Raw genomic sequence first — 12,697 nt, forward strand, 5'->3', positions numbered from 1 at the left:
CAAAATTCGTTCAACTCATTCCAATCCAAAAAGCTACAGCTGTTATTGTCACACGCAATTTCATTCAAAAATATGTTAACAAAATTGGCAAACCGAAAGTGGTTGTTGCTGATCGAGGACCCTGCTTCCGCTCAAAATACTGGGATACATCTCTAAAAGCCCTTGACATCAATCCTAGACACTCATCAGTGTACCACCCTCAAAGTAATCCTGTCGAGAGATATATGAGAATCTTGGGCGATTTCTTCCGAATTTATTGTCACCAAAGCCATAAAAGCTGGATTTACTATGTTTCATTTCTGGAACAATGCCTCAACAATAGCATAAGCGACAGTACTAAATTTACTCCAGTAGAAATAATGTTAAACACACCGCCCACAAATTTCTTGCAAAATTTTGTAGCATTTCCTCCTTTCACAGAAAGTTTGAGTCACCCTGACAAATTAGTCCTTGTTCAAGAGAATTTGAAAAAGAGTGCTCTTAAAAGGCAGAGCAAGCGGGGCCCTCAACCAGCCAACTTAGGTTTCAAAGAAGGTGATGAAATACTCCTCAAATCACATCACTTGTCTAATGCTTTATATGGTGAAATAAAAAAGTTTTTCAGACTTTATGATGGTCCATTTGTGCTTGGCCACCCAGTAGGTGAGAACGCCTTTCAGGTCAAAGATCCAACATCAGGTGAAATTAAAGGTGTTTACAATGTTATATATTTCCGCAAATTGTATACACAATGATCAATTATTCTTGCCAGTGTTGACAAACTTAAATTAGATTAAGTAAGAAAATTTCATACCACCGTTGTTAAAAGTCTGAAAAGTGTAATGACTTCTTTTTTTTAACATTTTTTTTGTTGGGGAAGGGGGTTAAAAAATTGTGTTTTTACCCCTCCCCCATTTAATTGTTTATCTCTTTCAGGCTGTAAGAGTATGGTTTCGTAACAACCTAATACTCTGATGTCTGTGGAAAACCGGTGTAAGTAATTGCTATTATAGGGTGGCAAAAGTACCTTCGTCGCCGCAAAATCAAATTTTTATTAAATCACTCTGCAGCAATGCTCAAAATTTAAAATTAAATCTGAAAAAGTCCTTCCTATCTGACCTTCTGTCAGTCACATCTCTTTTTTTTTTAAATCAAGCAGTACTTTCAGTATCGCGTGCCGGGTGGAAAGCATGGCTTATTAAAATTTTTTTTTCTAGTCTCTTTGTTTATCAGTCCGCCCTTGGAATGGACCTCAACTTAAGCTCTCGGCGCCTTTCTGATTTAAGGGTTTGTTATCAGAAAAGAGCTCTCATAGTGTAACGAAATTTCGAAATTTTAGTCTCTAAAACTGAAGTTTCACAACCTAAGATGAGAGTACAAAACCAACGGAGTTTGAATTGGGGGAGGTTTCAAGGGTCGACTGGCCAATAATCCCTGCAGACCCCTCAGCCAGTGATTCTGCGGGTACAATGCTCTTGTTTTCTCTCTCATTTTCATGTCATATGATGCCAGGTGCTTCGTCATAACCCTTTGGGTCGACAAGAAACCTTTTCTCTTTTTTTTTATCAAGAAATCCTTGAAATAATTTTTGTTTCACCTGCCTGAAACTTCAAGGGGGACCCTCCCAGAAATATTGCAGCGATGGATCTGTAGTCCTTGGGTGGGCATCGTAAACAACCTTCTCCGGAGAGTTGACATCGGTGCGCACTTTTGGGCTGCAGACCGTTATACCACCATCTTCTGACACTGTCGCTGTGTGTTTTTCGGAAGGATTAACCAAATGCCAAGGTTGCCCCCCAGGATCCAGTGATGGACGTGGAATTGATGGGTGATAGCCGTCTGGTCAACGGAGAGTGCATAGTGCATCCCTTGAAGTCGCCTGGTCTTGTTTGGTATGACTGTGTCGGAGAAGGCAAGCACCTCGGTACTTTAAAATTGCACGGCCCTATGGTAGCAAGAAATGTTACCTTAAACTTGTTTTAGGTTAAGATTTTTTTTTTATTTCTACCATTCTTGTTTCTTTAAAGTTGAAATTATTTATGTAATGTTACTGACTACCTCAAAGTGTACTTAAACATTCTTTTTGACTCTCGATGTTGAACCACTTCATTTTCTCTAAATCCGTAGCTAAATTAAAATTTTTTTTCTCTATCTCACTCTTTTCGAAACCGTCCAAAATTTTTTATCTTTGTTTAATTTAGCTTATGGTATGAACAACCTGTTATTTGTGCAAAATTGTCCCCTCATTGATTTCTGTCTCTTATGATAAATGGGCCAACACCATCACCTAATTAGTGTGTGATTTTATACAGAAATCCCCATTGTATACTTGCTTGAGGAGCTTGCTTGGTGCAATGGTGTACCCCTCTGTTGTATTGAAATTTAGAAGCAGGTGTTAAGTCTAGCCGTTGTAGTATGTCATCCGACAAATTAAACTTTTCCACACTTACCAGTACATACGTAGGCACAAAAAAGTGCGGTAGTCTCAGATATCAAAACTCCCGATTTGTTCTTATTTTTTGTCTCAAGCGGTCTCTAGAGAGAGACACCGAGCGAAAAATAACCCCTACGACTGGCCTCCGTAGGTTATGCAATCATTTATCCCTAGTTGGGCACAGCACCCACTGTGCGGCCACGGTGTTAAATTTTGTAACTTTGACAGGCCCCATTAGTTTAACTTTTAATTCTTCTTCTGCAATTTCTGTAATTGTATGTATTCGAGTCCAAAAGCAACCTAAAATGTATGTGTTTTCTTTATTATTTTTTCAGTATGTTTCTCCTTGTCTGTCTGAGTCAGAATTTTCAGAAGACCTTTGTCTAGAAAATAATCTTCAATCACTCACAGTAGTACTTCCCCCTAATTCTGTTGATTTCCTTGTCTCATATCATGTAGTTTATTCCATTCTTTCGATTTCAGTAATCAGCAGACCGGCGCTCTTAGTCTCAAGTAGCTCCTAGAGAGGAGAACCGAGAGGGGTGGCCACCTGTAAATCCACATTACAGGCGTGGTCGGAGTAGTTTCTGTTAGCCCAATTTGTATTTCTTCTTCATTTTAGTTTCCTCAAAAGCCTAGAGAGGACAGAGGCAAACTACCGTTTATTTCCAAAATTTTTCATTGTAACAGTAAATTCTTTTCTCTCTTCCCTTTTTTTTCTGATCATCCTTTCTTTCCACCTTAGCCAAAAAATGAAACAAGGAAATCAACAAATTTTGCCCTCCCCCTACTTAGTGTTAAGATATGCAGCACAGCCCTCACATTTGTATTTTATGTCTGACCATTTCATGTATTTTGTAACCAATGTTTTGTAACCAATGTTTTCAGTTAAGAAAAGTTGAATAATACGGGAGCCAGCGAGTCCGCCCACGGTTTTCTCACATCAGCCCTTAAATTTCTTTTTTCTACCATTTTTTTTATTGGGGATCCGGTCACCTTGTTACTCAGCCGTGAGTGCCAAGATGATCCGGGGGGTTGTTGTAGTGTTCTGCCCGCAGCATCCCTGCTCCCGCCACAAATTTAAAAATTCGGTTGGCACTTCCGATTGCCCCCACCAGTTCCCTGGTGGAGGGAATCGGAACTGCCACTGACCGTTGTTCGTGCCATCCCTATCACGCGTCCGTGCGTACCCTCGTTCTCTTTTTAAAATGTGAGTGTATTTTCTTGAAAACCACCCCCTTTGGGAGTGGTCTTATCTTTCTTTGATGTGAGGGAGCTGTGTCGGCTGGCGGGTCGCTCCGCCAGCAGTAATCCTCGTAGTTTTTTCATCTTTCTTCCTGCCGGGTTGAGTCAACGTGACTCAACCCTGAATCGCGTTGACTCAACCCCAGAGTCTTCTTTCCCTTAGAGAGTTTTCGACTTTCAGAGTCGAAACCCTTCACCAAATATTGCTGAGCCCTAAGTGTACGGTTCGCCTATGGTTCCGTGCTAAGAAAAAACGTCGTATGAACCTCCAGGCGTTACCAAATTTCCTTTGATAAAACGAGAATTCCCTGGTATAAAATTATAAAATTTTTCTTTCAATTTTTCAGAGAACTTTGTTCGTATATCGTTCTAAAGTTCCAGAAAATTGCAAGGAAAATATTCACGACTTTCCTCAAAAATAAACATTTTATCAAAGGAAATTTGGCGACTCTCGAATGCTCATACGACGTTCTTCCTTAGAATGGCAGTATAGAGATTGAGGTTGTTAAATGTACGTATTGCAAAGACTGTTAGCGTACCCCACCCGGTCTTGGAGGGCGCGAAGCTATCTCAGAGGGTTTGGGCCACGTAGCAGCTAGAGGGCTTTCTCTCTAGTTTCTCATAAAAGGGGACCGGGACCCACTTCCTCTGACGTGAGGGCTTATCTTTATTTCCACATGAGCCCCAGAAAACACAGACTCATATGGAGAATAGGGCTCACGTGAAAGTTAAGATACGTCCTTACGTCTGAAGAACGCTCGTCTCGCGTCACGTTTTATTTGTGGGTTTGTGTACATCAGGCTATATCCCTTTGGATATAGAGCTAGAGAAATAATAATAGGATGTTGTCTTGTTCAAGTAATTTTTTCTTTAGTTATACTTAAATTTATCCTATTTTATAAATTTAACTTGGGCTTGCTGGCGCATCACCAGTTTCAGCAGGTTCAGTGGGATGGTTGTAGAACTTCGGAGTGTAGCCGGTCACTGGTTGACGACAGAAGGGCAGTTGAAAGATCGTACAGGCTGATTCTCATCAATAATTCGCCTTCCACTTATGGTTTGGGTGCAAGTATAACAAATTTCATGATTGCACGGTATCAGCGCCAACTTGATCTTCCTATCCATGCAAATCTTGCAACTTGAACCTGAAAAAACCGCCAGATGAAAACTAGTGTTATCCACCGATAAAGAATTGCAGTATGGGAAGAACAAACCGTGGTCAGAAGTGTAAAGTCTCATTCAATAGATCGATCGAACCTAACTTCACATCGAGCTACTAAGGTAAACAATCCATACGGGGCTGTCCCGAAATTGCGCAACGCTGAATTTGTGGTTTTTAACCCCCACGGGGTGACGCTGGCACACCCCCCCTTAACGCTGTTAGACCCCCTAGAAATTACGCACCGCTTGCCCTGGAATCATCACCCCATTTTTCTTTTGATAAAAAATAATCTAAATATCACCTTACATTTACTGAACGGATTGACATTTCCATTTAGTGAGGAAAAACTGAAAGTGTTGCAGTGAATATATTTTCGAGATTTTTTAAAACTTCTACTGCCACACTGCCGTTGTTGACATCACGATTTCTCGTTTGAGGTTAGTAAATTTTGTGTGAATGTTTCATATCCTACATGAATCTGTATCGCATTCTGATTGAAAAGCTTTGAGAATTAAGAACAATGGGTATGAATCTCAGACAATGTAATCTACATAACCTCCAATTTATTGACCAACAAAAATACACCGCCGACGCGACGCCGCCGTGTATTCTTCCACTACGCATTCCGCCGCCATATTGATCGTGACGTGTACATTCGAAACCTACGAGTGTGCAGTTCAAACGCTGTTTTTGGCCACCCGAATTTTTGGCACTTTCAAATAAACTTTTCCCCCGTTTGTAGTCATCAAAAAAAAAAAAAAAAATTAGGAAAAAAACTGTAAGCTTCGATCACTTACTACTTTCGAATGACACAATAAAAAAAAAAATGACTTAACTGACTCATTCGCAGTTCAAGTCCCTCAAAACGACGTTAAGAACGCCTTCAATTCAATGCTTCTGCACTAAATACAGCGAAGTATATCGAAATGTATGCAGGGTGTACGATTAGTGGTATCAACTCCTTCTCGAAGGCGCTTCTTGTTGGCGCGGCGATCGCTATACTTGTGCGTTCAAGTTCCCGACGATTTCCATGACGGATCAATTTCTTTGAGCCAGAATTTTTGTAATCATCTATAACTTACGGAATTCTATAACTTCTAAAGACGACCGATGAAAAATTCTGCAAAAACTTCTTCAAAAAAAGCGCGGCATATAAGTGGGTCGTATCTCCTAGTATTAAACTATAAGCATGGTGAAAAAAATGAACAACCGCCGCGCCGTGACGAAAGGCATCATATTTCTGCTGTGATAACGGAGAGAACGGGAAGTGAGAAGATGAAGTTTTGAAAAAACAGGCTCAGAAGCTTCTGATCGGAAAATTTTATTGAAAGAAGCCTCCGTTTTTTTTGTCAAATTGCCATCGATTATTCAAAACACTCCTAGAAATTGTGAGGATTCTGAGAAATCGACCGATTTGATTCCAATCACAAAACAAGGGTATTATTCATTTTTATATTATAAGCTAGTGTTAGGCAAGACAGTCGTAAGCGCTACATTCTCTGCTTGCTTTCGCGGTTACATTTTAGACACACAACAAACACGTTTCCAAGTTGAAAATCGGCAGAAGATCGACTTTACTTGAAAGAACTTATTGCACTGGCCCTCTGGAGGAATAGTGTCTCCTATGGCTGTTTTGTCTAAAACTTTGCCATTTTTTGCGCACTTACGGCTTTCTCGTATGTCTCAATTTCGTACATTTAAGATGAGTCTGGTTGTTTCAGCTGTTTGAGAGCGATTTCATTTAAAAGAGATTAGATGAATTTTGAAGGAAACTTGATTTCGAAAATTTGACACTTATTGCTCTCTCTTCGCTATCACGGCAGATTCGATCATCTGTATGTATCAGTGGCGTGGCGTGAATTGCGATGTATCGATTGCTCTGCCGTTTAAACCTATGGTAAAGAATCGATTATTAATGTGTTCACTGCGTACACCCTGTTTATCGATCCTTTTCCATAGGTTTAAATGCCATAAAAATCGATCCATCGCAAAGCACGCCACGCCACTGGTCTGTATGCATAAAGGGCTCCGATGGACTTATTAAGAGAGAGTGCGGACAAGTCAGTAATTCTTAGGTAAGGTCACGGAGCGTTTAGAGCCCAAAAGGGTAGCCAACCTATGAACTTCAATCATCCACGGTCTTTTATTATTAAAATTGTTACGATTAGTCATTAATACGTATTTGACTTAATTTCTGTATGAATCTACTTATTTTTGTGGAAGTGCGCTCATTTATGAAAGTTCATGACCATCATGGTTTGATATCAGAATTTAACATAATTCATCGACATTTTTTGGATTAGAGGGTTGGCTGCCCTTTTGGGCCCTAAGAGCTCCATATCTGCCGTGATAGCGAAGGGAGCCGTAAGTGCAAAAATGAAGTTTTGAGAAAACGGGCTCAGAAGCTTCTGCCCGGAACCTTTTATTGAAAGAGGCCTCCATTTTTTGTAAAATTGCCACTAATCGTCTGGAAAACTCCTAAAAATCGTTTGGATGATCAAAAATCGACTGATTTAGTTGTATTACATAAAAAGGCTATTTTTCATTTTCATGCTAGGTTATTGTCTGGCAAAACAGCAGTAAATACTATCTTCTGCATGCTTTCGTGGTTGCGTGTTGGACACACAATACAAACACATTTTCAGGTTAGAAATCGGCAGATGAGGGCGGCATTCTTCTTAAAAGCACGGTTTTCATTGGCTCTCATGCACCTACGGCTGTCTTGAAAAAAACTATGTCATTTTTTCTGCACTTGCGGCTTTCTCATACGTCTCGTTTTCATTAAATAAGGATGAATTTCGCTGTTTTAGCTGTCTCCGTAATTTCATCTGAAAGAGTTTAGACGAATTTTGAAGAAAAATCGATTTCGAAAATTTTGCACTTACGGCTCCTCTTCGCTTTCACGGCAGATATTTCGACACCGCACTCACTCTTTCTCTCTCTCTCCCCCCCCCCCCCCTCTCTCTCTGTAGACTTACCGGTTTCATTTTCGTCATCAGTGTCGGGAGCCTCTTCATCCTTCGGATGTACTTCGTCCCGTTTGGGGCTTCTCGGCGGAGACGGCGCAAAACGAGGATTTTCAATTTGTGGAGGGAGTCCAGCCGCTGTTGAAGCAAGACAGAAAGAGCCGTATGCAAAAACGACATTTTTCGCCCCCCCACTAAAACTTATTCAAACTTCGTCTATCAGTTACTAATACTGGAGCGCTTCTTTCCCCAAATTTTCAGACCCCAAAAAATTTTGGGGGGGCGCTAGGGGGGTGGAAGTCAAAACCTGGGACCCTCGATATCTTTCGAACGAAACAAGATATTGAGGCCCGGTTTGGACGAAAAATCGTCTAAAATTGCATACTTTAAGATTCTAAAGGTCAAAATCCCAAAATTAAATTTTTAACTTAACTTATGTGCTTTTTTTCAGTTTTTGAGGAAAAACAATTTCTTTTAAACGGATTAAACTGAAATTTCACATTTTTTGATTTGAACCAAAACCAGTTTTTTAAAATTGTTCGTCTTTTTCCGCATCCAACGAGTGGTCGTATAAGCTGGGGAACCAAACGGTTCCGGAGTTATGATCGATTGAAGTTTCCGCTCAACGCGCGCCGACCGATTTTTGCGCGCAAAAAAGTCGGATTTGACTGTTATTAAATCAGATTTAATGTTCAAACTGAGCAAAATGCATTATTAGGGACTCTTGAGGGTCGCTGAGTCCAGAAATTACAAATACTTCCAAAAAATTCACGTTTTTAAAATTGCAGCTCCGTAGCGCTATTTTAGAGGCCCACTGAGCGCCAACCGGCCGCTCAGTGGTCCTGTACGGAGCTGTAATTTTAAAAACGTGAATTTTTTGGAAGTATCTGTAATTTCTGGACTCAGCGACCCTCAAGAGTCCCTAATAATGCATTTTGCTCAGTTTGAACATTAAATCTGATTTAATAACAGTCAAATCCGACTTTTTTGCGCGCAAAAATCGGTCGGCGCGCGTTGAGCGGAAACTTCAATCGATCATAACTCCGGAACCGTTTGGTTCCCAGCTTATACGACCACTCGTTGGATGCGGAAAAAAGACGAACAATTTAAAAAACTGGTTTTGGTTCAAATCAAAAAATGTGAAATTTCAGTTTAATCCGTTTAAAAGAAATTGTTTTTCCTCAAAAACTGAAAAAAAGCACATAAGTTAAGTTAAAAATTTAATTTTGGGATTTTGACCTTTAGAATCTTAAAGTATGCAATTTTAGACGATTTTTCGTCCAAACCGGGCCTCAATATCTTGTTTCGTTCGAAAGATATCGAGGGTCCCAGGTTTTGACTTCCCACCCCCCCTAGCGCCCCCCAAAATTTTTTGGGGGTCTGAAAATTGGGGAAAGAAGCGCTCCAGTATTAGTAACTGATAGACGAAGTTTGAATAAGTTTTAGTGGGGGGGCGAAAAATGTCGTTTTTGCATACGGCTCTTTGATTTAGAATCAGAGCATGACGGAGTGACTAACTAAACCCCCTCTCGCTTTTCTCTTTGGAGTTGTCGGCAAGTAGGGGGGGGGGGGGATCTTTCCGTAGCATTTCCGGTGGCATCAGCGTTTTTTCCAAGGAGTTATCGCATATTCTGTACCTACACGGAAAAAATTAAATTGCGGATTCAACAATTCAATTGCTAAAAAAAGTGACTGCAATGTTTCAACGTAGAATTTACAACAAAAAGATGTTACTTTGACCACTATTGTAAGCTAATGTAACCACGGGGGTGGTTAAAGTAGCATTTTTGTGTTGTGAAATTTACATTGAAACATCGCTGTCACTTTTTTGGCAATTGGATTGTCAAATCAGCAATTTAATTTTTTCCGTGTATTCCATCGTTACACAGTGGATCGTGTCAATTTGAGAGGTCGATCATGACATTTTTGACAAAGACTATGAATTTTGATGTTTATTTCGTCCTAATTTAAAGTTCAAGGGGTGCTATAGTCGAAAATTTCACGAGGAAACCAATAGAACCGTTTTTAGAACCTCCAAATTTTGTATAAACGGAGTTATAAGCGCTGAAAGTTTCCAAATTTTGTCCGACCTTTTCTATTGACTCGATCCACTGTGCGCCGAGTCACGGTTGCATCTTTCATTTCAAAGTATGCACTTTTTCTCGAGGTTTCATGCAATCCTCTCTCCCCTCCCTACTCGTAAAAATATAATAGCTGCCTTTACAGAAAGCGTGAGCCAATTTTGCTGAGATTTTATGGGAAACCCGTCTCAGTGAACCTCTAAGTACCATCTACATGTAAGCTCCAAATATTAATTCTTACTCGAGCTATAGCGCGATCCTCCTTTTCTACCAATACAAGCTGCAAAAGGCCACTATTACGTAACGCGTTGGCCGATTTTATTGAAATGGGCCTGTTGCAAACTTTTGCTAGAGTAAAAATAAGAGTTGTTACTCATAGAAAATATCTCAAAAATCACGATAAGGGCATCGGCAAAGTCTGAAATGCGCATCTTGTTTCACAATTTGCGTAAGATTTTGGCGTTTTTTTAACTTCCCGCTTCAAAAACGATACCATGGCACAGGTGGGATTGAATGGAACGATCCCTCTAACGAAATTTTCACCTGTGCTGTATAGTATCCTTTTTGAAGTGGGAAGCTTAAAAAAACACAAATTTCTTATGCAGATTGTGAAGTTAGGAGTCCATTTTAGAGTTTGCCGATGCGCTCATTGTGATTCTTGAGACATCATCTAGAGGGAACAACTCTGATTTTTGTTCTAGAAAAAGTTTGCAACAGGCCCATACAGCAAGAAATTAACAATAAGTTTAGTGCCATGTTGATCGGCCTTTCATAGAGAGAAAAATTCGAGCCTCGGTGGTTTGAGGTTTTAAATTCAAAAAAGTCGTCTTGTAAAACAACGAGATCGACAAATTAATTTCTACTTGTAAGACCTTAATGATATGTTCACGAATACCTTCCATTATGGAAGAATATTCTACACACTTTCCAACACAATGCTCCAAGAACACTCATGTTTATCCATTGTAATATTTATGGTATTGTATCTTATTTTGATTTTTCTACATTGTATAACTGACTCGTCCATAAATAAAGAAAAAATTAAAATTAAAAATGAAGGGATCCATAAAGTGCGGTCGCGTAGTTCTTAATTTTATTTTATTTTTGTAAACACATGTAGAACTTACCGATTCGTGCTCGGTTCAATGCTTGAAACATGTCTGTAAGCCACGGAACGGATCCATCTGCGGGCAAAAAGTCCAAGTGCGCCACCTCCCTTCTTACGAAGACAAATTTCCGAGTCGTCCCTTGAACTGAAGAAGAAATACAAATGCACCCAGATAATGAAGATGTTGCATGTGTGAGGAATTTGCAATTTGACTGTTGTGTAAAAGTCGAGAAACACGATGGTGCCACTGGTTTTCTCTGAAATCAACTCCCAAGCTCAAAAAAAGCTCTCAAGTTGAGGCCAAAATGGAGGGGATATCCCACGCTGTCCTGAGAGTCCACCTCTGCATCAAGACAAACTCTCCATGCAAAGATAGGGATCAAGTACATTGACAGGGCTGCCACTTTATTTGGGGACTCCACAACTGAAAACACGGCGACCCTGCTAATGTACTTGCTCCATATCTTTGCATGGAGAGTTTTTCTTGATGTAGAGGTGGACTCTCAGGACAGCGTGGGATATCCCCTCCATTTTGGCCTCAACTTGAGAGCTTTTTTTGAGCTTGGAAGTTAATTTCAGAGAAAACCAGTGGCACCATAGTGTTTCTTGCGAACTTCTACGTAAGAATCAACAGTCAAATCGCAAATTCCTCACACATGCAACATATCGACGGTGTAAGTCGGCAATCACATATCTCGTTTGCGGTGTCTGAAAATCTCCGCCTCTATGTTATTTTTTTAAAGGAGAACCTATTGACATCATTCCTTGAAGTTTTTGCAGAATTTTCTTTGCACAGAGAAGAAAAATCACGGCAGTTTTGAAGAATTGTCGTTGAGTAGTTTTCCGTTTAAAAATTAAAGTATGACAGGAAGTCTGCGACGTCGCAAAACGAGTTATGTGATTGCCGACTTACACCGTCGATATCCATTACCAAATGTAAGCGGCCTTCCTTCTTCTTTCATCCGTTTCTTCCTTCTTTCTTCTCTCTATTTTTTTCGGGTGAACAGTGGCGGGGGAGGGGGGGCGTACGCTTCCTGGATCCGCCTCTGCCGGGCTCACGTGGAAATCGGGATACGCCCTTACGTCACAGGAGCGACAAAATGCACAAAGTGTTTCAGAATTAGAAACTTGAGTCCTGATGCTCTCTAGATGAAAAGATGAATTTCCTCCCCGCATCAATATGGGTAGGTTCTAATGACAAGCATCTTCAAGCAATAGACCCTTTCCTCCAACCAAATTTCAAGGGGAGCTAAAAATCTTTTTTTATCTCTTTTTAATCCGAGCCAATTTGAGAGGTATCAATGCGACTTCGTAGGTATATATCAGTATTTGTCACTGGAAAAACCACAGTGCTTTAAAAAAAGAAACACCATGCATAGTCCTAGCAACATCTATGATGACGCTAATGCCTCAGGTTTAGAATTTCGATGGATAAAGTGCGAGACCACGTATCTCCATCGAGGTGTTTCAAAATCTCTGCTCCTGTTTTATTTTTTTGAAAGAAATCAAGCCAACTTTACAGCTCGTTAATACATATTATTCCAGCATGAAGGAGGAAAAATTAATAAAGTCTCAAAGAAATTACGTTGACAAGTTTTTCAATGAAAAAATAAAGAGTGACGGGAAGTCTGCAACGTCGCAAACGGAGATATGTGGTTCCGGTATTTGGCCATCGATTTTCGTTCTTTCAAATCTGCTCGAGTTAATTTCGTTTCCAAATAC

The 12,697-nt window shown here is 40.1% G+C and overlaps 1 protein-coding gene across 2 annotated transcripts in view; it reads right to left on the bottom strand.

Moving 5' to 3' along the window:
* Window positions 1-4,123: 4,123 nt before the first annotated feature.
* Window positions 4,124-12,697, bottom strand: part of LOC109041957 (uncharacterized) — a 42,642-nt gene continuing 34,068 nt past the window's right edge. For both annotated transcript variants that reach the window (XM_072304277.1, XM_072304276.1), the window contains exons 8-10: window positions 10,995-11,120; window positions 7,799-7,924; window positions 4,124-4,803 (exon numbers count right to left, since the gene is read on the bottom strand). In XM_072304277.1, the coding sequence (XP_072160378.1) occupies window positions 4,640-4,803; window positions 7,799-7,924; window positions 10,995-11,120 (416 nt within the window). In that variant the 3' untranslated portion in view covers window positions 4,124-4,639. The remainder of the gene's footprint in view (window positions 4,804-7,798; window positions 7,925-10,994; window positions 11,121-12,697) is intronic.

Source organism: Bemisia tabaci, chromosome 9 (genome assembly GCF_918797505.1).
Source record: "Bemisia tabaci chromosome 9, PGI_BMITA_v3".
NCBI classification, from domain to species: Eukaryota; Metazoa; Arthropoda; class Insecta; order Hemiptera; family Aleyrodidae; genus Bemisia; species Bemisia tabaci.